Source organism: Falco cherrug, chromosome 10, assembly GCF_023634085.1.
Source record: "Falco cherrug isolate bFalChe1 chromosome 10, bFalChe1.pri, whole genome shotgun sequence".
Lineage (NCBI taxonomy): Eukaryota > Metazoa > Chordata > Aves > Falconiformes > Falconidae > Falco > Falco cherrug.
Window position 1 is genome coordinate 34,958,095 of NC_073706.1, and position 26,373 is coordinate 34,984,467.

General features: G+C 43.9%; 1 protein-coding gene and 1 long non-coding RNA gene across 6 annotated transcripts in view; one reads left to right on the plus strand and one right to left on the minus strand.

The window, feature by feature from the left end:
- Positions 1 to 26,373, plus strand: part of TSPAN4 (tetraspanin 4) — a 435,635-nt gene that overhangs the window by 405,722 nt on the left and 3,540 nt on the right. For all 5 annotated transcript variants that reach the window (XM_055722377.1, XM_055722378.1, XM_055722379.1 and 2 more), the window contains 3 exons: positions 15,647 to 15,748; positions 24,187 to 24,318; positions 26,090 to 26,173. In XM_055722377.1, coding sequence (XP_055578352.1) covers positions 15,647 to 15,748; positions 24,187 to 24,318; positions 26,090 to 26,173 — 318 coding nt within the window. The remainder of the gene's footprint in view (positions 1 to 15,646; positions 15,749 to 24,186; positions 24,319 to 26,089; positions 26,174 to 26,373) is intronic.
- LOC114015537 (uncharacterized) lies at positions 7,467 to 9,835 on the minus strand. Its single transcript, XR_003559534.2, has 2 exons — positions 9,554 to 9,835; positions 7,467 to 8,596 (listed from the first exon to the last, which is right to left on the minus strand). It is a non-coding gene; the product is annotated as an uncharacterized LOC114015537 (long non-coding RNA).

Below are 26,373 nucleotides of genomic sequence, written 5' to 3' on the forward strand. Positions count from 1 at the left end.
TTAGATGATGGAAGTTTTTCAAATAAAAAGTTAATGGGATTCTGAATAGCAGGGCAGCACACAGGGTCTTTCTCTAGAAGGAAGATACTGCAAAACTAGAGCAGTGATAGTGAGTGATGGCAGCAAACGGTGCAGTGTGCCTGTGACTGGCCTTCGCTGCTGCACTGCGCTCAGCACAGCCCTGCCTGTGCAGGCTGGGGGTCCGGCCAGATGCCCTGACTTTGTGAGTATTGCTTGGGTATAGCCTGGAGATGTGCTTGGGTATAGCCTGGAGATGGACCTGGTGATGCTGCACCCTGCCAAGCCAGTGTTGCGGTCTCAGGGAAGTGTCTGAGAGGACAGGTAAGGGACAGAAGCAGTGCTGCTACTACAAAATCTAAGGAACCAAAAGGACTCAACTGTCTGGACTGGCAATCATGTGGCATTGATTACTGAAAATTAGTTTGAAGGCAATTTTTGCAGTTTATCTAGGAGTCCTGACTTTATGTCAGAGGGAATAAAACGTGCTTGCCTGCACCAAGGGAGTTAAGGCAGCACAGCTGAGAGCCGCTCGCCCGTGACCCCTTAGGCTCAGCTTTGGGTGCAGCGCAGTGCGGGGGGTTGCCTGTGTGCGGGCTCTCACCCTGCTGCACCCCTGGAGCCAGGTAAAGCGACATCTAAAATGAATGATCTGAATGCGCCGCAGGGCAAATGATTCTGCCCGCAGCTGTGGAGCAGCTGGCCTTGGTAACTTGGATGACACCTTTGCCAAAGCACCCGTGCTCTCGGGAGCAGCACCCCATGCAATACTGAGACCAGTGCTTCTGAGCGTTAACGTGGCGAGGAGATGTGGATTTGGCGGATAGGGAGCTTATTCGGAGAACTTGGACTGTGATCTAGGAGAATTTGTGCCCCCAAATCACCAGTGCCAGTTTGAAAGGAGCAATGCCCGAGTCTCCCAAGGCAAGATGGGCTAAATAGACTGATATGGTTTATGTCAACTTTTCTTTCAGGATGGATTTGAAGCAAAGGTCAAGGTGCAGGGCATAGGTGATGCAATCTGGCATGAATAACAAAGTCCCTATCATTGGAAAACCTTGTAGCCTTCTGGAAAGATTTTTAAATTTTGAGACCAGATGAAACAGTTACGGTCATCCATGGGCCATAGGATTTCAGTCTGTATTCTTGTCGTCAAACTATTTACATCTGAGTTATAACTTCACAAAATTTTTTAAAATTTTGTTTTAAAGACACTGACTGCACCTCATTCCTCAGTAATTTGTTCTAAGAATTTTTTTCTTCACATTTAAAATGATGCCTTGTTTATGTCTTGTGTTTGTCTAGCTTAAACTTCTAACCATTAACTCTCATTATGTCTTTTTTCTGATAGATTAAAGCGCTGTCTACGGTTGAGAATCTAGGTACCTGAAGACTGCAGTTAGGCTGCTTTTTAACCTGGTCACTCTAGTTCATCCAATAGTGTTAGTCATGTGAAGTAAAGCATGCTACTCAGTGATCGGCTTTTTCTTGTGGGTCTTCCCTAAAATCTTTTCAAATTTTTGATAGATTTCTGAAAACATGGATATCAGTTCTGCAATGTAGAGATACTGATACAACTCAGCCTTTATACAGCTTATGTTGAATACACCCATGACTCCTCTGTGAGTTGGAAGTGTTGCCCTCAGAGCATGTCCTTGTCCATTTCCTCGGTCTTTCCACAGATTTCCTGCTTTTCTGAATGTGGTTTCTAGTCTTGTAGTGTGACCTCTCGTCTTTGTTCTTAAACGTTTATTCTGGTATTTGGCTGGATAAGCTACAAGGCTCTGTAAACAAGTGGTCCAAGTGATATCAGAATATTTAATGCACAGCAGGTTTTGTGTGTTATCTACAAAATTTCATTAGCAGTGATTTTTGTGCTTCCTTCCCTAGCAATGAGAAAAATACCAAATAACATTGGGTCAAGAATCCACTAAAAACCTCACTGAATGAACCCCCTTTTTTTAATAAAGTTCCTCACATGTAAATTTTAAAAATATATTCAAGGTGACTGCACTGAATTTTCTTTGTCTTACCCTCCCTCCCCACTCTCCCCCTTGAACCTGATAGCAAATTTCAGTCAAATTTGAGTTCTTTAGAAGTGTCAAAAGCAGTAAGTTTCGATAGGTGCATAGACCCAGGTGAATGCCCCATGGAGAAAAAGGTCTTGGAGGTCACTCAACCAGTATTATTAGACACCAGAAAATCCAAGGGAGATGAGAGGAAGAAGACAGTTTCCAGCTTTAAGAAGAGACTTGGGATCAATGCTTCTTTTTTGGCAAAAAGCCAATCTCCTAATTAGGAAGAGGGGCTCATTTTGAAAGGTAGAAGCACGAGCAACAAAAAATACGAAACAAGCCAGAGACAGCTGAGGAGCATCTTCAGAGGTGTTCTTGAGACCATTGTCATATGTGGCAGATTTAACCTTTCACTTCAGTTTCTGCTGCTCTCTGAGGGTTAACTCACCCTTCAGTTCCTGAATAAACTCGATCATCACTGACAGTTGCTCAGCCTGCCTGGGTTGCTTCCAGGGCTGTGATGCCATTTCTAGAAGAGACACACAATTGTATACAGAAGAAGCTTGTTTCAGATCCTTACCTCAAACACCACCTTCTGAAACAACAGCACCTCTTCTAGAAGGCTTGTATGTTGGCTGAAGGTAATTGCATAGAAGCAGAGTAGGTGTAAACTATGACTAGAATTAAAAAAAAAAAGAAAACAAAACAAAACAAAAACCCCAAACCAAAAAACCATCACCACCAAAAATGCAGCAGTATTTTTGTTCCAGACAGAAAGCTTGTAAGACTTCAAGTTTTTTCAAGTTTTGTGGAAGAGAAAGGAGGTGCATTGGGATGGGTTAGCCTAGCAGGCTGGTAACGGGATCCAGCCGGTACTGTAGATTTGTACTGACTGTGGTGGGGTGAGTTGAGCTGTAGTTGATTGACAAGAAGCTTTAGACGATTTGCACATTTTTAAAGGCAATTCTGGACACTAGGTACATGTTTGAACCAAGCTAATATTACTGTAGTTTGATCTCAGAGGCAAACCAGAGGTGTTTGGAGATCGTTCAAACTAACCTTTATGAATGTGTCAGTGACCTCTAGGTGACTGGCAGTCGATTAAGCCAAGGTGAAATTTTCCAGTAGAGATAAGCCCTTTAAGGATCCTGATTAAGATGCAGCTTGTGCTTAGAACTGAATAAAAGTGATTGCCATCTGAAGGAGATGGTGGTTTGGCCAGCAGTTATTTGATTAAATCCGGATTATTGTAGACAGCTCCCTATATACTTCTAGATGTGACCTTGTGTGGTTCTTTTGAGGGAGACAAGACTGAGAGGGGCCAATTCTGTGGATTTCCTTCCCTTTCCCTAAACCATGGCTCCTTTGGATTTGGAATAGGACTCATCTCTGTCATGACATGGGCATCCACTTTCACTGGGGAGTCTGCTTACCTCTACTCCAGCTACATGTGGCACGTGATCTTCAAATGCTTGCTAATATGTTGGTTTTTATAGGTTTAGGTGAGGGCAGCTCAAATTATAATTGCTCTTGGGTCCCTTGCTGCTCACGTGAACAGTATGTGCATTTTTTATGCTGGTTTTTTTTACTTTTCCAGTTGGCACCTCTGAGTTTCATTTCCCTTCGGTCAGGACCACCAGGCAGTTGAGGAACCTGAGGCTCCCTGGTCTCTCCCAACTCCACTAACTGTCCAAGGCTGTAGATGGTCACCGATAGCTAGATATACAGAGTGTGTGTCATCATTTACATGATGATGCAATTACAAAAGAAGTTGGCTTGTACCCTGTGTGGTTTGAAAGACTGCATCTGCCCCAGAGCAGTGGTGCTGATGCTGTCCTCCGCTGCTCACCCCAGAGGGTCTGGGAAGGGAGCCAAAGCTGCTGGTTTGCAGCTGGTTTTGGCAGCTGGGATGTGCACGTGTGGCGTTCTGCGATATAGGAGGGCTCCCCAAGCAGCAGCAGTTTGAGGTGAACCTTTCTTCAAGATTTCTGGTCTCTCCTTTCATCCAACTTTGCTGCCATTTAGCAGGGTGTCTGCTGTTCGTTGGTGAATGCCACTTTTTATGCGAAAAAACAGCATATATAATTCTGTTTTGTTTGGAAGTATTGCAGTCTCCAGCACCTTGCTCAGTGAAGGTACTGTCACTTACCTCTGTTAACATATGGGGAGCAGTGATGTTTCCTTCTCCATTCAACCCGTGTGACTTCCAGTGAGAAATGTGGCTTTTTTCTGACATTATTAGTAGAGAAGGTGTCGGAAACTTGCATTTTGTGCCATGTAAGTGTGACTGGCAGATTGTTTATTTGCTTGTTTTCTGTCATTGTGGAAAGCAATCTCTATGTAGTTTATTCATTTGCAGTGACCGAGTCCCACATCATTCCATTCAGGATGAAATCTGTTTTTGATGAAGTGTGGTGAAGAGCTGCAATTGTTTGTTTCATTAAAGCAAGGGGGAGGCATTTAATAGCAGTTACTTCTGTTGCTTTTGTTATGTACGAGCTTTACGAGACATTTTATTTACCAGTTTATAATATGTCCACTGGTAGCTTACCTGAGGACTGACAACAGTAATTCCAGTTGCTGAAGGTCAGAACTCCTGTGGTGTCAGAGATGTTGTTTTGAAGAGGGAATGGTTTATAAGCTTGGATGTTACCCTAATAGAAATATGGGTTTGAGGCACTGGAGACACTATTTGATGATGCCAAGTACTAGAAATGTGGGTAACTCCATTGATTTTAGCAGTCAGGCAGATTTCTACTAGCTGAGGAGCTGGCATACAGCATAACCTGTGGTTCTTACAAGTACATGTTTATGTGATTGGAAGAACATAACATATTTTCAAGGAAGAAACTACTATAGGTAAGGAGATAATTAACTTTTCTGGTGTTTAGTCAGGAGGATATTGAGATCCTGTTCCTTTGTGGTTTTTTGGGGGGGGGTTGTGTTGATTTTTTCAAAATAAAGCCAGGCAACTCTTCCAATGGTCTTGCAGAGTTTTTGCGAAGTAGCCAGATGCTCCTGCAAAGCCCTCTGCCTCTTCCCTGGCTCGGTGCTTTATGCTGCCTCTCTCTCTGGGGGGCATTCTGCGTGCTCCCACTTTCAGGCTGAGCAGAGATCACCCCGCAGGAGGCACGGCGCTTGCTGTAGTGAGCCTGGCTTCGCCTGCTGGGCTGTTCCCTCCAAGGGCAGTGGTAGTTCTCTTCACAGCATTATTTATTTTAAATGAGTTAATTTCAGAGAGAGCATATCTTACGAATAATAAAGCAGGCTGTGTGCAAATCTCGCTTTCCCCTAAGGATTAACGTTCCCTGCATCTAGGAAGACACAGTTTCTTCAATCTGTTTCCACAGAATCGCTTTTTCCAGACAAGTTTCTCCTGGCAGAGTAACAGATTTTAACCCTTCAGTGGGTTGCCTTGGTTTGGTTTTTAATGGGTCTTTTAGTTCCAGCAGAGGGAAAGGTTTGTTCCCCCTGTCCCAAGGAACACTCCTTCCCCCGAGGATGTAACCAGCTCTCTTCCCCGCTGGCTGTACAGCTCGCCCTGGAAGCAGAGCAGCTCTGCCACCGAGGGGTGGCCATGCCAGTGCCTGGGCTTGACCATGGGGAGCTTGGCTGCCTTTCCCGTGGTCCCCAGCAAGGTTCAGCTGCCACCAGTGGCCTGATCTAGTTAAGGTGTAATTGCTTTGACTTTTGCAGAGATGTATTTACTTTATGGGACAAATTCTGTATTTTGGCTTGTATTTCCCTGCCAGAGTTAGAAATTTAAGAGGAAATGAAGTGACTCGGATAAATAGATCTGCAGATAAGCCCACGTGGTTTGTGGGACTTGTCCATCTTCTCTTACCGTAGTGACAGGGTAGGGTATGGTTTGCCTTTGCTGTCCCTCCTCCCCTGATATTTTAGTAGTGCACTCTTAGTTGAAAGCTTTCTCATTCACCTTTAAACTAAGTAAATGAGCGTTGTAAATAATTGAAGCAAAGGTTGATCCCACGGGACGGCTGCAGCAAATGGCTTAGTGGGCAAATGGCCAAGTCCTTCATCTCTGTGAGTAAACTGCTGGCTTCCCCTTGCCCAGCTCACAGCATCTGCAAGGGAGTCTGTGTCCAATGTCACTGTTCCGCCTAATATATAATCACACAACGGTCATTAGTTCCTACAAGGGAAGTGGCTTGTCTCCCTGCTTTGATTTGCCTCAGCACGTCCTGAAACCTTTGTGGCAGCTAATTGGATCTCAAGCTCTATTGACATGTGCATCCCTAGGTGGCTGGGGGTTTTTTGCGCTTTTTTTTTTGGTCTGTATAGATGGAGATAACAGGTTGTTAGCACTTGAAACACAAATGCAACCCACCTTTCATGTCTCTTGGAAAACAAAGGCTCAACAGCATATATCATGTTAATTAGCATCCTTCTCAATTTACTTATCTGAGGTTATACTGATGTTTCTTGAGGACAAATGAAAGTGATTATCTTTTTTTAAAAAACAAAAAAGGGGGGGGGTGGTCGGGGCAGGGGCACACCACAAAGAGGCTGAATACAGATATACTGGGAATATTCTCAGCATAAGCATAGGTTTTGAAAAAAATAGGCATTTCCCTTTTCTACTGGCCTGGATTCAGTGTACATGGGATTTTAATACATGAGCCTGGGTCGGAGGGGTCTTTGCACCCTGGAACAGGTGTGGCCCTGTAGCCACTAGACATCAAGGCAAAACTGTTTACTGGGACATGCAGGAAAGGAATGACTCCTACAGGACCATGTCTGGGGAAAGACGATTCGAATGAGTAGAGGCGGTGGTACAGAAAGGAGATAATGGCTTTGGGGATAGGTTATGAGATCTGCGGGACACGAGGCTGGTGTGTGAAGACAGAGGAGCATTGCTGAGGGCAGCAGTTGGTGGGATATGTAACTGGAGAAAGGGGATAGAAGCTTTCATGTGTTGGTCATCTTTGGAGCGAGTGTATGGAGAAAACCTGCTATAAAGGGAGTTTAATTTTGAAAATGACATGGTAGTATTAGGTCGCAATGGCACCCAGCTTTGCTGGTGTCACTGCTATTGAGAATGTTAGTGTTGGTTTTTCCCAACCAGCTCAATAATCCGAAGACGACCTTACTGATATGTAAACAAAAGGTTCCTTCTCTGGAATCAGCATAAGGTATATCCTGAGTGCTGTACAAATAATTAGATATGTCACAAAAACCATGCACCTCAGTGTTCACTCACCTGAAATTCCTCCAACGTGCTCGTGAGGCTTTTGTCACTCAAAATGCATAATGCCCAAGAAGAAATGACTTAATATCCTGGTAATTAATTTGCAGTGCCACTCTTTTGTGTATGTAATTTATTTGATTTACCTGCCTAGTTTTGCCCAACCCTTTCCCCATGTTTGCTGCAGCTTTCAAACTCCTTTGAAACAAGAAGCAGCAAGCCAAGAATTCATGTTTAAAGTTTTTATTCCTAGGTTCACTAAAAAGAAACAAGATTTGCGGAGGGTTTTTTGAGGAGGTCTAGAACTATGTCGTTGGAAAGTGCCCGTGCACAAGGTGCCATACAGGAGAGAGAGCTGGATGTACGCATCCTCTTAAGTAAGGATTCAGCTGTACTATAAGCTTCATTCTCTATGCAAGCAAAGAACATGCATAAAGGCACCTTAACGTTTTGAGCCCGTATCTCTGAGCTAGTTATGATGTACTTTATTTAAACAAGTTTGGGGACTTGATGCACCATTTATTCAGCTGTTGCTGTGCATAGGAGCAGATCAGATGGCAGAGGCCTCTCTGGCTACAGAAAAGCATGTTTTCCCCTTACACCGTCAATGACAGGAACATTCACTTTGTATGGAACAATGATAAAATGCCTGTCTCTCCCTTGGACTTGAAAGGAAGCATTTGGACAGAATCAAGTGCAGTTTGCTGAAAATATTTGAATTTGCTCTTGCATAAAATTTTTTGAGTTGCAGAGCCTGGTGAATTGTCATACTTGTGATTACTTTTTAAAAACAAAGTGGCACTGAAGCTGCTGTTGGTGTTCATTGGCATTTTAATAGTATGAATAGTACGGGAACGTTTTGGTGGCTCCTTTCTTGCAGCCCTAGCTGCCTGCCATGTCAGGTGCCTTGACGCCTGCTTTTGAGCATGAAGACAGTGACTGAAACTGCAATTGTATGTACAAACCATGGACCCAGGAAAAACTGATTTGAAAAACCCAAGTTCTTGGCTTTCTCACTAGCTTTTTGTTAATAAAAACCATTGCAACTTCTTAGTTCTTGTCAGAGCGTGTGGCAGCAGACCCTTTCTCTTACAGTTCCATCAGCTGCCTGCTCCAGGCCAATGCAAGATGTACTTGTCCTTCCTTTTGGTTCCTGATGAACGTCAGTTTTACCTTCTCAGGTAAATGCCAGGAGCGTTACTGACCTCTCAGGTTAGTAACTCCATTCCTTGTCTCAGATTCTGTGCAGGGCTTCATGTGTCAGGTTGGTTTTGGTATTCACACACCTCCTCCAAATTATATTCCTAATTTTACAGCATGAGTGGAGTCAGGTTGTTCCTGGTTTACAAATGGAGAACTGAAACACAAGAGAAACAGTGGCTTTTCAAGGCTGTGTAGGAAGGCTGTGTCACAGCACAAGGGTCTCACCTCAGGTGACCCAAGGCAGCATGTTTCAGAAATGTTTGTTCTTCCTCCCACACCCAAACCATTTCCTATGATCTTCTGTTGCTGCATTCTCTGCTTTTGCTCTGAAGTTACACAGCCAATGCCAGTGCATCTCTCTTGGTAGCAAACACTGCTAGAGTGAATAAGCATTTCACCTAACTTACTGATCCTTGGAAGGTCCATAAAAACCGTTTGACTACTTCTGACACAGGCTTTTGCAGTCAAGCTAGGGAGAGAGAATTCACTAAGCAAGTATTTTGCTGTGTTTAAAGAAGCAATTACAAAAAAAAAAAAAAAGTTAAGTTGTAGAGTTGTTTCACTTTTGGGGAGGAAGTGAGGAAGAGAGAATCTCACAGAGCTGGGCAAAGAGTCCTGGAGATGCTGTGTGACACTGATGACGCTGACAAGAAACGAGTATATTGTCCAAAACAATAAACTGCCAAACAGCAGCAAAACTCATGCAATGTCTCTTCCTTAGTAAAATCTTACCAGATTTCTGGTTATAGGCAGATAGCATAAGGAGGATGTCAGTGGCGAGGAGAGCATGTCCTGCTCTCAGCTTCTTACAGACAGGCTTGAGGACATCTCGTTTAAAACACGCCTTACCTGTTGGTACTATCAATCTCATCTCTTCTTAGCAGGCAAGAGGGCTCCCACAAATGACCTTATAGATTAGACATTTTCTGTTTGCATTTGATTTCCCACTCCCTGCTATTTGAAGAGAGTGATTATCAAGGCATTAAATTAAAAGTTTTGCCCGGTGGGAAACTATTGGATATTTTGTCATTTCCTTACAGCCTCCCCTGTTCTGAGAGAGGCAGAGGGGTAGGGGAAGCAATCACCAGAAAGGTCAGGGATATTTACTTACCTATATTGAAATGCTGTTGAGAGGCTTTGTCCAGTTTAGGGGGCTTCTTGGATGGCATTTTCGTTCATGACATGGTAGGGAAGCATTGAGGCTCGAAACGAAATGTCTCCATTTACCTGCAGGTTAGAAAGCTGGGGGTGCTGCTGGCACCATCTGGCCTTTGCCTAAAGGCTGTGCCAGAATCTAAGTGACGTCTCACGCTGACAGCAAGTTGAAAAGGAGTTAAGAGCCTTCTTTTGGCCTTTCTTCCAGAGAGGATTGCAGACAAACACCTCCCCTCTCAGTGTGCTGCGACAGTGGAAGGACTTTGTCTCTTCAGTATTGGCATAGCTTCAGTTTAGTCAAACTCTTGCATCACATTCGCTGTAAATATTGATAACACCTATATTCTATGCAGTTACAACTTGCTTGTTTGCCCAAGAAGTTTTGCTCCAAAGCACTATATTCTCCTTATCAGCAGCAAAATGACAGGACTGGGCTACTGAGGAAGCAGTACTTGTCTTCTGTTTCATGCCTTAACAGTAAGTACACAAACTCCAAAGCTGTTCATTTAGACAGAGTGTGAAAGATCTGTCAAACAGTCCGCAGGAACTGAGAAGGCTACTGCAATCCTGTAGTAAGTCTGGAGTACATCTGTAATACAGAATGGAAATAATTATGAGCCTCGCTGGGTTTTTGCAGAGCAGAATGTTTATGTAGTGCTTTCAGTGTGCTGTGTCTGTGCTAAGCAGGGTTTTGTTGTTGCTGCTGTTAACAGTTTTTATCTCGGCCTCAGTTATTCTTGGGTTGTCTTGTTCAAGGAGGCAAGGTGGACCCTGACAGCTCTTGGTCCTCTTGAAGGATGCTGGCTTCTGCAGCGAGGAGTGTCAGCCAGCCAGCCACAATCCTGCCTGGAGGCTCCAGATTTCCAAAGCAATGAAGGGACAAAGCTGACAGTAAAACAAATCTTACGTGGAAATTGCTGCAGCTTAAGTAGCTGTCTCAAGGGAATACAGTTTAAGAAGGAACCACTTTTTAATTTGGCCTGAATTTATACACAGGCTTAAGTAAGATTTTTTTAAGGGATGTTGTGTCACAGCCGTAGTGTAGATGAGGCTCAGCTATATCCCTGGCCATTCATCACTCACTGCATTCATTCATTCTCACTGCATCAGCTGCTTCCAGCCACTTTTCCTGACCTCTGTGGCAGTTTCTCTCTAGTCCGGGTGCATTCCTTGTAGCTTTCTCTTCTCTAGTTCAAATACGGTGTTTCCTTCCTCACCTGAAACTCTCTGCCCATGACTTGTCTGCCTTAGAGTACTGGGGTTTTTAGAAAGTCTTTGTAATAGGGCAATGAGAGATTTTAAGAGCCAAATTAGGGCCTAATGGAATGGAAGTCAGTGAGAAAGCATTTGTGTTCCTTGGAGTGGGAACAGAATCTTACCTTAGATAAAGTGCTAGTGATGTGCATGTCCCACGCTAAGGAGTGGTTCTCTTGCTGTCGTGGATTGTAGTAGATAACCACACTAAGCAACAGGACAGTGTAACATACTGTCAGTAGGAACACCACTGAAACCTGATGGTGCTGATAAGCATGAGCAAGCCTCGCACGTGTCTGAAGTCAGAAGTCATAGGAATTGACATCGATGGGGTGCCACCGTGAAGCTTACACCTCTCATCTGCTGACCAGTGAATCCCAAGGAGGAAAATAATTTTTCTCTGCTTCAGTTCCAGATTGATAGAAGGTTCTTACTGCTTAACCTTTCAGAAACTTTTTCTTCTAAGGAAATCTCTGGTATTCCACATGACTAAAAATAGGAATCTCAATTAGAATAACAGTTTGCCTGCTGAGAGTTTTTATTCTGCTCCATTGTGCTCCTTCACCAGATAGACTTGTGCTTTGTGAAGGGCCTGGCTTGCGTATGGGAGAAGTTCAGATTCAAACTGCGGAATATTTAATATGGTACTTGCAGTCCCTGTTTTACAATAGACATTTTTGCCTGGCTGAGGACTGGTAGCACAGAGACAAACAAGAGAAGCTGACAGATTGGTGAATGCTGGGTGGGATCGTTTTTCAGGAGACGTGATGAATCACTGCTGCAGCATTTCATTTTCAGAAAGATCATTTTCTGAAAAACTCAAATTGAAGGCAGAAGAGACAGCTGGGGGTGTTTTGTGAGTTTTCATTTAAATCAAATATACAATTAGAATAAAGGCATATTGCAAAGTCCCTGCTATTCTAAAAATATTTTGAGGAAGAAACAAGCATGAGGTTAGCAGGAAACAGAATAACCTGGAGAAACGTTCGCCAGCTAGGCTTCACAAATAGCTGTTGAGTTTTACTTGCCCCTCTCTGTTCAAAGCCAGTGGGAATGATACGTCTAGAGCTTTCAGCAGTGCTTCTATTAGGGGAAAAACATCCATCCTATAACCTTGTATACAGGTTATTCAAGCAGAGGTCAGTGTGCTTTTAATAGCACTGAACTCGTCACAGCCTGAATGAGAGCAGTGGTCTTGTTTAATATCATCTCTGCATCTCCAAGGCTGCTTGAGCGTCAAGACTGATTAATTTGTGCAAGGTAACATGTTAATAAAAACGGCTCTGCATAACTGGCTGGAAGCAGGGGAGATGCAAATGGTGGGGGACGTCATGCTGGTACCTCAGCTGTAGACACAGTGACAGGAGCCCGAAGGGCAATGCCTGCTTCCCCTTTCTGCTGGTGCCAAAAGGCCACAAACGCTGTTGTGCTGTACAAGGGTATTTCTAGGTGATGGTGAAGACCTCTTTGGCCCTAGCATAAGCAAATCGGAGAGTGGGAATGCTTTAAGGAGTAGCTCTATAAAAGAGACATTGAAATTCAGCTGCCTTTCAGAGAATAGCGCTGGTGCATTTACAGCACACTTGGTCGGAAGATCAGTTAGAAACTTTGTAAAGGAGAACTATGTAAAATCCTACGTTTACAATCACTCAAATAAATGTAAGGCTCTCTGTGTCTATAAAACCATGTGAGATTTCCAGGTAACTTCCTATGGCAGTGGACATGAAATAGAAAAGGAAAGCAAACCGGAGATCCTGTGTCACAGCTGTGTGTGCCTCTCTCACAGTTGCAGGCTGCATAGAGATGAGGGAGGTGAGGAAGCGAGACACACATGTGGCATGGCATTCTGAAAAGCTTATAGCCTTTTCCAAGCAAGATTCAAACAGGCACTTTCTTTTCAAAATATTTAAATATTTAAATGAAAAAAACCTAAAAACAAATAATAATGGATCACACAGTGTGCATGACTTGATGTTGAGGCCTTTTGAAACAGCAGTGAGAGAACTGGTCACATAGTACCCGCTTCCTTGAGTAATGCTCAGTTTCTGAAATAGGCAAATCTTTTCCCAGTTGTGTTCCCAGTGTCAAGGACTTGCTCTCTTTGTGCGGGGCAAGGTGGTTAATTTTATGAGGAAGAGACGACTTGCTTTCATGTTGCCTCAGCAAGGTGCTTGCTAGTGTGTCTTCCCCAGGTAAAAGGACGAGCAGGAACGCTTGGTGAGGCAATCTCTTGGAGCCACGTTAAAGCACATGTGGACCAACAAAACCTTGTTCCCTATCTTGAAGTACTTTATAAATGTTGTTCTTAAGTTACTAAATTATCATTATGGTGATGTTGTTATTATCGATCTCAAACAGGACATGACGATTGCACTAAGGGCAGCCCTAGTAAAAGGGATTATCATGCTGAGCCACTGCATTGGTTGGCAAAGCAAAATCTGAGTGAAGAAATGCAAACTTTGCATCTTGCATCCTTTTGGTAGCACGGTGTTTACCCTTCAGATAAGGATTACTGTTTCATTTGACCTTATCTCCCTTGTTCCATATTAGTGGTGATACGTACAGTAGGCTGATGCGTAGCGCTCTCACTTTACAGGGCAGATTTTTTCAGGTGTGATAATTACAGTTCCAAATAGACCTTTCTTTTTTTGTCTTCGAGGCCACAGATCTACTACCTAGATTTCTGTCTCCACCCGCCCTCGGCTATGCTGTTCCTCTTCACCTCTGTCCCTTTCTGAAAAAGATTTGGTTTTTCAACAATTCGTTTACCTCACTACCTCTGTAGGACACTCACTAAATCTCAAAGCCTCTCTCAGGCCAGCAGCACAACCGTGCCCTTCCATCCCAACTGGTGGCTCTGCTGGAGACCGCAGCAGGTCTAGTTGAGACACAGGGAGCTGAGGGTAAGTGAGGAGCTGAAACCCAGTTCAGTCTCATTCTTAAATGAGCTCTAGGAATCCCACACAGCTATGTTTATATTTTTTTTGCCTGTAATTTTCTCAAGTAATTCCAAATTTAGTGATAGCTTTCAGCTTTGGTTTTCTCTTCTAATTAAGGTACCAGTGACTATGTATAATCTCTGCGTAAAGTCAAAAGCAGCTTACATGGTAATCACAGTGGGAGCACAGCACCTACTGTTCTCGATAGCCATCCATGAGAAGTGCTTGCATGATGGGTAAGGTGCTGAGTATGTCTGTCTTGTATTTTTTGTTATTTTATTGGTGGCTCAGCTTGATGATGGTGGTAAACTTTCAGGAAGGAAACCAAAGAATTGTAGAGACCAAGCACAACCCTCTGCACATAGAGCAGAGACTTCTTGGACATTATGAAGTTTTGAGGTAGTAGTTTTTTGTGGAGTCATAGTGTTAAGTAACTTTACATTTACCCCATAATAATTATGATGTAGTTGGTTGAAAATCCCTCTTTTACACTGTGGACAATGCTTTGCATCCACTTTTTTTTTCAGGAGCAAGTGAAAACAATTCTGACTGAAGAAAGCAGAAGGAAAATCAAAGTGTATGCTAGAAGCAGAATACATTTGTTCCCTCTGTTAACTCAGAATTAGCCTTGGTTACTTCATTTGAGACCCCCCTCAATGAGGACCACTGGAATGACTAGTGTCAGAGGGGCAGTCGCTAGAGAACACACCGTGTCCGTCTGTTGTCCCATATGGAAAAGAGCATGTGTTAACTTAGACTGTCCTGAGGGGGCAAGCTGTGAATTGAGTTTTGGTTTTCTTTTTGACTCTTGCAGCAGCAGGAAGATCTGAGTGGCACTGTATTTTGCAGTCAGATTTATATCAGATTGATAGAGAAGGAAATGGGACAGGTCTGCTCACCCTTCTTGCTATACCTCTGATGTCGAACAGCCCGCTAACACCGACAAGCACCCAGGGGAGGGGGGAACGTGCAGGCGAGTTTGAGCAGCAACAGAAAAATCAGGTTAAACCATGAATACCCATTTATTATTTGCTTCCTTTTTCGTGTTTGCTTGATTCTGTAGGAATGTGTATGTATGGTTAGACTGGAAGAGAGGCACTTGCAGTCATTTTGGGTACTACCTGATGGTGACCAGTGGATGCACAATAGGCTGCCTTACCAGCAGAGACTCTCAACAAGCACCACCTTCAATTGCAAAAGCCTCTAAAGCAGAACGTTGTGCTCTCACTAAGTTAACAAAAATGCGTTTATTTAAGAGCAGCTCCATTTAGTAACTAAATTCTTAAATCCTGTCTGTCGTGAATTTTGTATAGCTCATTCCCTTCTGCTTCAATATAGCTACATACATTCTGTTGTAAGAAGAGGGGTACCCTGGCTGATATAATGAACACAATTCAGAGCATCAGTACAATGTTAATGCCGCTGTTGATCTCTCAGGAAGCATATGGAAGATGCTGAGGGGTACTTGGCCACAATTAAAGATAATAAGCTAAAAGGAAATGCTGTGTGTAGATGAATGTTTTAATATATATGCCTCATTTGCAAAAAATGAATGATTAAACTGAATCCAGTCTCTCTAGAGTACTTTGGTGGTTAAGTGAGAGAGGGAAAAGATATTCTGGAGGTCTGTGATGGAAAACATGAACATTTAACTCTGAACAGGAACTCCTCATGTTCTTTACAAAATGCAGATGCCTTCTGTCTCTGCTGGAGAAAGGCTTTAGGAAATGTTGGTTAACTTGTTACTCATTTCAGTACAGGACTGTTGTTCAGCATCTCCCTGCTCCGTGTGCTTTGATTCTGAAATGTGGTACTCGGCACATTTTGAGTTTGGTGTCTTTTGTTGTTGGTTTTAGATTGACAGGTATGCTCAGCGGGATCTGAAGAAAGGGCTTCATTTGTATGGGACAGATGGAAATATTGGCCTAACTAATGCATGGAGCATCATTCAAACAGATGTAAGTCTGAACTTTTTTTTTTTCCTTCCTCTTTACCCTCTGGGTTCTGTAACAGCATGTTTTGGTGTGAACCTAATTAAACCTTCAGAGCCCAAACCAATCTCTTCCTCCCACCCAGTCAACACATTAGCAGCTAAACTCTCTGCTTTTTGTAACATGGTAATTTTTATTTATTTCCCCTTTGACCAGGATAGCTTATTTCTTTTAAAAATCTATATTGTGTTGATGCCTAAATATCATATAGGCCCGTGCTGGGTGGAGAGTGAAGGAGATGGTCAGGAAACAAGCAGTACCTTCTCTTTAAAGTCAAAGGGACAGCTTATATTGGAAGAAAGAGCAATAGCGTAATAACAAAGAACCACTTCAATCCATTTTCATTTCTGTCCCGCCTCCTTTCATTGCTATTGTTGTTTCTGCTAGTGAAGTCAAAATGGAAACTGGCCATGGTGTTTCAGCCTCCTACAGTCAATGCATTTTTTCAGCAGAATTCATCCTTCACCGCAGATGGGCTGGGAATGTGCTTTTGCTGTGTTGCCACTGCTAGCTGCACCCTTCTGCTTCTCTGACAGCGCTCTGCCAGTGTTTGTCTCGCAAGGACTGGTGAACACTACACCTGACTTCCTCCTTTTGTCCCTGTGTGGCTTGCTGAGGAAACACCGTCACCGACAGTTCACTTTCATTAGCTCTGTCCTTCTCATAATCAGTTCAATCGGTTCTCTTGGGGATGATCTTTCTGATTTGAATTTCTCTGCTTCTTGAATGAGGAAAACAACTTTTCTTCTGCTTTAGGAAGAAGCACTTGTACTGCCGTGGATTCACTCAGAAAACCATACACAGCTTTCTCAAATTCTCTTCCAGAAGCGCTAGCATGGTACAGGCAGGCAGGGCTTTAGTCTTGCCTCTGATGTCTTAAATCAGCCCAAGATGATAAACTCTCCCAATGCTTCCAAGGTTATATGGACTGTTCAGGATGATGGGTAGGCTACCTACCGCATTCCAGTATGATAAACCTGCTTAATTACCCTTTACTAAACATCTTTCCATCTGGTAGTATCAAGATTCACAGTCACTCCTCTGTACCATACAAGGTAACAGGAACAGCAGGCTGCTAAGAAAAGGTCTGAGAAATTAAAACTTTGGTATCACTAACAACCGAAGAACTGGTGGCCAAACTCCATGTGCATCGCTGGGGCCGCGGGAGCTGTCTGCTGAGGGCAGTAGGTTGACAGCAACAGTACTTTGTGTGAAAGACAAACAGCTCAGGGCCAGCAAAGGGGCGAACAAGCTTTCCACCAGTCCTTCATGCCAACCACTGCCCGTGGAAGGCTCTTTCAGTTACCTTTAAAGGGCTTCAGCATCCTGCAATACTCTTAGTATTTTTCTCCTCCAATACTATAATCAAACACGAGAAACCATCAGTTACTAACAAGAGAAATGCATTTTGTGGTGCTACCCAAGAGTAAGTCACGTGAAATACAGATAAAAATTTTATTATTATTGCTTATATCACACAGTATTAGAAATTTTTCTCTTTTACACTAACTGAACTCTGCTTAGTAAAAACGTAGTAAAAAATTGCTAATATTAAGATGTTAGCAGTAAATTTTAATCTGGTTTCAGTGACACCCCAAGAACTATTAAAAGCATATAGCAAAGGTGGGGGAAAAGCATTATTTGGAGGACTTAGGAGATATAAACCCTTTGTTTCTGCTCCCCTTTCTGTAAAATAGGTGTGAGAATATATACTATGTCTAGTTGACCTAGACACATTTTTCAAGATGTTCACAAGTTCAATTGGATTCAGAAAACATGTAAAAGAATAATAAGAATTTTGGAAATCTGCATTATGGTGAGAAATTTTGAAAACTTTCTATAACTAGGAAAAGATGAAATAGTGATGTGACTGTAGTCCTTAAAGAGAGAGCAGGAAGGGGAAAGGTTTTTGAAAGAAAAGGGCTCTGTGATTGATCCAAGAGCTAAAAACTTAAGGTACAGATATCTGATGGTAGGATGCAGCTGTACAGCAGGATGGTGGATTCTTTTTCTCTGAAGTGGACAGGTTGGGGTGGGGGGGGGGGGGGGGGGGGGGTGTGCCTAAAAGAAATGGTCTTGTTCGGTGCCAAGCTTGGATTTTGAGGCAGGAGCTGACAGCCTGTGGTCTCTGTAGCACTACAGATCATGCTCAATTGTCTTAGTGATTCCTTTTGGCTTTGAAACCTGTTATGGTTTAAAGAGTATCTTGCAAGTTTTAGGTGAAACTAACGTTAGCCAGGGCTTCGGTGCCCAGAAGATAATGGGGAAGTGCCATCTCGCAAGCCTTGTACAGTCATGTTACATCACTCTCTTTTCTAACGTGGCAGCTATGAAATTACCACGCAGTGTCTTGATGGAACCATAGTGTTAAAGCCTCCGTGCTCCCTGTGCAAGGCACTGAAGAGAAAAGCAACGAGCTCCCACAGACCCATATTTACTGCTCTGCATAATCGTTTTTCACAGGTTATCTTTCAAAACTCTTTAGGAATAGACTATTGCAGTGGTGCAGTGAAGGCAATCCCAGCATGGTTAATTATGTAAAGCACTTGGCAGTTGAACAGCAATATGTAAATGCCAAGTATTTTTTTGTTGTTGTTGTTCAGTAATAACCGTTATCCTTTACATCCCTAATCAGCAGAGTGCAATCACTGGTAGGAGGATTAGGCCAATACAGGGGACTTTCTGGAAGGCAAGTCCCAGCCCAGGCTTGCTGTTTGCATTCTGGCTCCTAAGAGACAGCTCTCCAACCCCCCCATCAGAGCCAGCCCACTAGGTAGGACAGGGTCTCAGCATGGACTTTTCTCATGGGGCCAGTGGGCGTCAGGTGGCTGAGCTACAGGCCGTGTCTGTATGCGGGTGGAAAACAGCAACCTCAGGAAAAAGCATGACATGTGAAAAACATGACAGTAACAAATCATGATGAGTCCCTCTCCCTTGTCCTCTGTGCATCTCTCTGCATTCGCACTCATTTCTTTGCAAAAATATTTTTCAGAGCTTGAGCAGGATGGCGCTGTGGTTATAGCAGTAGGCTCAGACATCAGGGATCTATGTTATGGCATCGTTCTTAATTTCTCTTACTACTGGCTTAAAGAAAGACCATCCTCGCCCTGAGTTCATGAAGTACAGCTCTGTATGGAAACTTTTGCTTAAAGCAGGCGGGGGTGGGTGGGTGAAGTTTCTCCATGGCATTTAAGTGGCATTTGATTTCTGCGGGACTGGCCGATCACAAATCGGGAGAGTTTTGTTTGGGAGTGTGGATACCCAGTGCACACAGTGACTTGGGAGGGGTGACCACTGTATTTCTTATTCAGGTGCGAGAGGCCTGAGCAAGCTTTTTTTGGGGTAGCTTTCTTCTCTGAAGCCTTTGTGCCTTGGGAAACCGTTTTCCTCTTTTTAACAGAAGCATACGATTCCCGAGTAAGTGGGAACAAGGGAAGACCCGGGTCCACCAGGCCCGTCTTTACGGAGGAAGTTGCAGTTTTGGTCCATGACTGATCTGTTCAGATTCTGACAAATGAGCTGGGTTGAGCTGCATACATGTACCGCCTGTTAGAGGAGAAGCACCAGATTCATTTTGCAGGCGTATTAAGCCTCTAGGTCAGGGAGCTGTTTTAAATTAGAACACTTTATTGATTTCTTTTTAATACCATCAGCTAACCAACCTCACAGCCTTTCCCAATAGCGTTTCAAACCTTAAAAGGATCAGAAGCACAGGCAGGTGACTTTTGTGTGTCATGACTGAAGAGTACGAAAGCTTACAAAGTGATTTTGAACATGACTAAAATTCTAATAGTTTAGGATCCAAGTTACCTTGAACTGCATCACACTCCGTACCGACCAGGACTGGCTAAAGTTACAGGTAGAGATCATTAGGAAATGAGAAATGGGCATTAATTTTTAAAATGTTGCTTCATCCCCAGCATCTTTGTGATCAATATTTGAACACTTCTCCTTTTAACTAACCAGGCAGTAATTTGAGAGGCATGCAGAAAGCTTATTAGCTTCACTAAAGTGAGCAAATTCCGCTCACTTTTACTACTGTGTAATGCCTTTCATGTCTGTTTAGACCACTGTAACAGAGAACAAAATTTGACCCATCTTCTTCAACCCCAGTCATTGATTGTTAGATTAAACCATACGTTGGGATTACTGCTAAGAATCCAAACCGCCTATTAAACGTGATTTTAGAATAAAACTGTCTTTAGAATAAAACTTTTTACGGTGATGGAGGAAAATAGCATATAAAAGCCACCCTACCCCTACCCTGTCCCTGGTTGTTCATCACATTCACAAAACTGTAAGACCAGGAATTGCAAAAAGCTGCCTGCAACAAGGATTGGGTGTCTTTTTGTTTTCATGAACCCTACCCCAGCCTGGTTGATGTTGCAGGAATTTGACAAAGAAAACAAGGCATACCTAGCTGTCAGTACTGGCATTGCTGTAAAATACATACAAGAATCTAGCTTCTCTACATCTCTATTGCACTAAGGTAGAAACTTTGTTTAACATTAATTACCAGCCCTAGATACCCTGTGCTAGAGCAGCAATTACTTGTTAACACATAAATCAAGTGATTTGCAAGCAGCGTTGCTTTCCGTGAGCAGAGCACAGAGCTCTCCGTGCTGCTGGGTGCCGCCTGGCCAGGGTGAGCACTTTTCAGCAGCAGGACCTTCCACTGCGTCATTGCACTGAGCTGCCCCTGCGTGTCCTGAGCTCTTGGGAACCAAGGAGCCACTTCAGGACCCCATGGGTAATCAGTAGAGGAGGGATTTATATCTCTCTGACAAAGGAGGGAAAAAATGTGCTTTGACATCTCGGGAGACAGAGCCTCCCACGTGAAACAAACAGCAGCACATTGTCAGTATTCCTGGAAATGTTCAGCAGCAGGAGCTTAGACACTCCAAGGCATTTGACAAGGTTTTGCTTGTTTGAGCAAGTCTGCCAAACAGTGTACAAGTGTCCCCGGAGCCACTACGCGATTGTCACCTTATGCTGTAAGTACCTGCATTTGCTCATGTGGGCAGGCACAGTTGCACCTAATCATGCATGCTCCTTCACAGCTGCAAGCTCTACAATCAAGTGACCTTAGGCGTCCAAGTCAAGGTGTCTTAAAGTTACTGCTATTCAAGACAGTATCTGACATTTTTAACTGATTACCCCCCTTTAAAGTGTCTGGGTACCCCAGTATTAGTTGTAATTGTTTCTAAAAACCAATTTCTAAAAAAAGTTTATTGTTTGCTGTTGAAACTAGGAACAGGACTAATCGGTTAGGCAACCTTCTCTAATTTTATCATTTAACTAGTGAAGGGACCAAGACAAAACTGTAAATGCAACCAAAAATTTAATGTGGTTGTAGCAAGAATTGAGTGTGGAATTGCTTTGTGACAGGCAGCGTAACTTTCTGGCATTGGTGGAACATCTGTCTTTGTGGAAAAACATGAAAGACAAAGTCTGGTATAACTGGCTGCAACAAACTGCTGGTGGCAGAAGGTATTCTTCATGTGACCTGAGCGTTCTCTACCCTCCAAGCACAGGACTGTGACACTCTCCTTGCTCAGATACCTTGTACATTTCAAAAAGAGACCATTGCTCTCAAATCTAAGAGAACTCTAAAAAACCCTCTTGTTTGGCTCTGGTCCTCAATGTTCCCCTTTCTTCTAATAGTCCTCATCTCCCTCAACGATTTGGCTACTTACCGTCCAGCTTCATGCACACAGGATAAACCAGTTGCTTGCCACATGATCCACAAACCACTCCTGCATTCCCTCCTCTCTACTTGGGCGTCCATAATGAAGTCTCTGAAGTTACTGACCTCTCAGTTTATCTTTCTGGCTTCCAGCCGGACCCCTTTGCTGAATCTATACCGGTGAGCCATTCGGTCCCACTGCTGCTTGTTTCCTTGTTCTTGCCTCTTTGACCTACTGCCATGGGGCAGTGTATCTGCTTCCTGAGAGATGCTATTCACCAGACTTGGTTTCCATGGGACACTGCTCACTCACTTGCTCTGGTCTCTGTGGTGTTAGCACTCCTCTGTGTTTGTCACCTGCTCTCCGTTAGGATTGTCCATCATCTGCTGCTTAATTCCATCGAGCATCCTTTCTTTGTCTTCCAAAGACATGAGGTCTCGTCCAGTTAGAGTTCCAGACAAATTTCTTCTGTTCCCAAGAGAATTGATCCTCATGCTACTTTCATTCTTTTTTATCCTTGATCTTTTCTTAGCCATTTCTCCCGTGGCTGGGACTGCTTTGTCTGCCAGCAGTGGTCAGCAAGTATCGATATTAAATCCTTTGCTCTTTCTTGTACAATACACAGAGGATCCGCGTGGGCAGGCAGTGTGTGTCCAGCTGCAGCTCGCCTTTGTGATCCTGCATCCCCCTTCTGGCTTACCAGGAAGTTTTACTCCTTGGAGCCCCAGCCCTAGATCCTGGCCTAGCCCCGTTCTGCTTCACAGGCTCCACAGGAGCAGCTGTCCCCAAGCTCTTAGTGAGCTCTTAGCTACAAACCCTGTACTTCATCTCCTTAGTCTGTTAGGCTTTGACACCCTCAGCCATGCAGGATTATGGGGAGGACAGGTCTAGTCCCTATTTCAAACTTGTGTCACTTGTGTTTGGCCAGAACATCACTCATACGTCTCATCCCTTACTGCTGCACACCCTACATCACAGATGAGCCACATTTTCAGGGCTTGCTATTTACAAGCTGTCACTTCTCACTGTCTATCAAAGAGCTGCCTCCTGACTCTAATGATGACAGCCTGCAAGACCTTCTTGCTAGATTTCCAGATAAACCAGCTTTCCTCAAATGCATGCCATGTGTTCCATGCCGCTGCTATCTGCCTTTGGGACCTGCTACGCACGGAGCTCCTGTCTTGTGTGCAAGAAAATAGAGGAAAAAAAGAAAGTCACAAACTTTTTTTACTTTCAAGGCAGTTTGTAGAAAATTAAGCCTGTAAGCTCACAAATCAAACTGTTGCGAGCCAAGGATTGATTCCTGCCACAGACCAAATCAGAATTCCGAGCAGAACCTTGCGGGGATAGATGTTAGTCTGGGAAAGATTTCTGACTTTTGCTTGGCAGAAGAAAACCAGCGCTGTGAGCACGAAAACATCTCTATTGTGGAGTGCTTGAAGCATCCTATGATGCGTAAGGCAATGCGCAACACCCCTGCCCTCTGTTGGTCTCGAATGGCAGATCCTGTGTGTGCAGCCAGACCAGAACACTCAGCCCTCTGCCCATAGACTCTGCAACTAATAGATATATATATATCTGTATCTCGAAACATATATAAATAGGGAATATTCTCCCTTAGGCCAATGTCAACATCAGGCTCTGAATTAGGTCCTTGGTCCTGGTGATGCAGATGTCTGCGTGATTACGAGTCTATCACAAACAAGAGGAATGTTCTCTATAGAGATGTGAAAAATACTGTACAGGCTTCTATACAATCACATTTAAAAAATAAAATCTTGGCAAGTCATTCTGGGGCTAAGTAGGTGGCTGGCACAGCCTTGAGAAAGCGTGAAGTGCTGCCAATAGCAGGGAATGGTTCTGCGGCCCAGTGTTGTCTTGTTTTACTCATTAGTGCTGAAGTGTTTAAATACTGACAAAGTCCTGCTTTTGAGTTAGCACAAGAGTGACAGATGATGTATACATCTATATGCTAAAGAGTCTTAGCTTATTTTATATCACAGGAATATACCAGTTCCTAGGGGGGGAAGACGGTCACAGAGCCATTCCCTCGAGTGTTACGCACATTTCCTAAACCTTCCGTCCCTTCTGATTTAGCGCTAACGTATTGTACACGGTGTCACCGTGTGCAGACGCTCAAAGCACCACTATTTAGCAGCATCAGATGATGACATTAAGGAACTGCACCAAAGACAGAAGAGAAAGAAATACATCTTTCACTGACTGACAAAGACTTTCAAAGGTGATCAGTAATTAACAGCTTAGAGAGAAATTTGCCTCATTAACTTTAATCATGATTTCAGAAGTACTGTGCCATAGAGATCCCAGTATCTTCATCTCCTGGGTGCTGTATCTGTATCTTAAAGAATCTTTTTTTCCTGACAACAAGCTGCAAATGATTGTTATAATCCTGCTCAGTCACATCACTCCTAACCTCGGTACTTGGCTGGGGTTGTCCTGTTTCAGCTCCTGCAGTGTCCTGCCCCTGCAAATCGGGGCCTTGGCTTCTTGTGTCAACATCACCTACATCCAAGACCATATTTGAGCATAATAAAAGAAGGGGGGGGGAAAGGGCTATTTGGGTAAAGCTGAGGAAACACTGTATTTCTTTAAAATTTCAAACCTCTGCTGGTATAATCAAAACGCACTGAATGTGTAGCTTCCGGGAGCCAGCGACAGATTGTACTTATGGTGTCGTCTCGGGTTTTATTTTTCCAGTTCAGATGCTGTGGAGTCTCCAACTACACTGATTGGTTTGAAGTGTACAATACAACCCGGGTGCCGGACTCCTGCTGCTTAGAGTTCAGTGAGAACTGTGGCCTCCATTCCCCAGGGACCTGGTGGAAAGCGGTGAGTATCCCCAGTAGCAGCTGCCCCGCGACCCCACCGAGGGGCAGGCAGCTGGGTGATCGCAGGGCTATGCAGGTGACAGGGTATGTTGTATCCTTACTCATCTTTAATCATCAGGTGATTTCAGAAGGCTCACGGTGAGCTGTGCCTTTTGACTTCCAAACCCACCAATTTAATTAATTTTATGAGCTGAAGGCTTTCCTTTCAGTAGGTTCCAAGCTGTCGTTTCACAGTGCAGACAAGCACCTCCCAGCACTGGCCTGGAGCCGCCTAGCCAGCTCGAGCTAGGAAATGACAGCATTGTCCTTTTTAATGTCGCACCTGTTGGAGGCAGGTGGAGATAAAGGCAAAGGGCTTGTCCACAGGCCTAGCACAGCCCCTGGAGCAGCAGCCACAGCTGATCATGGCCCAGCGGTGCTGAGGCAGGAGGACGAGGTGAGCCTGGGGCGCTCTGCTCGGGCCAGGGGCTCCCGCTGCGCCAGAGGGGCGTGGGACATGCGAGGGGCGCGGGATGCACGAGGAACATGGGGACGTGCAGGGACGTGTGAGGAGAGCGGGACGTGTTCGCTGCACGGCCAGCAGCGTTTATTTTTGTGCAGCGAGTTTGTGCCCTTGCCTGTAATCAAAGTCAAAACTCCACGGGATAATTTCCCTACAATGTCCTCAGCAAGATCTTTCCAGAAGAGATAGTCAGAGCCTAAATTCTTCTGTGAAATTAGCTCAGCAATTCTTTGTGTTAATTACAGGTAGAGCAATTACCCAGGAGGGGTGTGGAGTAAGGCCATCTGATGAAGTGGCATTATATAAGGAAGTTTTGCTGGTTCTAGCGGTTTCTGAAGACAATGAGTAAAGCTTCCCTGGCCACTTCCTAGCGAGATTTCATACACATGGACGGGCACTGGCAGAGGCCGAGTTCCAGCCAAACATGGCTCCCTTCCACCTCTCAAGTAGCTCCAAGTCAAATTTTGAATTTAAGGAATTAAGAGAAGTTCTTCTGTTTCATTTAGGGTACCAGGAAGATCAGTGCAGGTTAACGCCATGTGGGCACTGATAGTTCTTCCTTTATACATATGCCAAAGCCACTACCTGAAGGCTGCTGTGATTCTTGGCCGTGCACATTTACAAGACAGAGGGCACAACTTTTGCATAAGGTTGTCTTACAGACATTTTTTATTATTTACACATTATTTAAACGAAGGTTTTGCTTGGGCCAATTCCACACTCCCAAAAACGGGGCCAGTAACATGAGGTTACTGCTACTGCAGAATTTAGAACAGGAAGAAAGCAATGGAGGAGCACCCATACTGCAGTTTGAAATGATGGAAAATAGTACAGAACGGACCCACGTGCAGCAGGAGCGGCTACTGAGCAACTCTCGCTGGAATTTGGGGCGGGGGGTTGATATACATAAATATACACTATAAGAAATATTTGTTTTCCTGAAATGTGGAGATAAATGAAAGGCCCATTCTGAAGTTATAACTGCTTCTGGTTGTTTTTTTAGAGAGCAAAGAGGACCCAAAGGCACTGCTTGTTTATTTTCAGTCAGTGGTTTATATGGAGCAGTGCGCATGCAGCATTCTGTGTGTCCTTAGAATTAGTACTCCATGTTCAGGTGTCAGCCCTGGAATACACAGTAGCTGCTCCAAGGCTGAAATGATAATCCAGGCTGCCTAGCAGCTCTGCCTGAGCAGGTTCCTTTCTGGCCGTATGTTCCCAGGGCAGTCGCTGTGTGTTTATGGCTAATGCAATATTCTGGGGTTTTTTCCAGCCTTGCTATGAAACGGTGAAAATATGGCTCCAAGAAAACCTACTAGCAGTGGGAATCTTTGGATTGTGCACAGCGATGGTGCAGGTACTGTTTAATATCAATTTTCAAATTTTAATTAAACCTAAGTAAGTAACCATAGATTGAGATACTAAAACAGGCTTGGGCTGAGTATAATTGCAAGTTCTGTGTGATGTTAGAGTAAAACTCTACAAGATTTAACGCATTTACGTTTTAGTTAAAATACCATGCAAAGGTGCAGAACTTGTAACACTGCACACATCTCT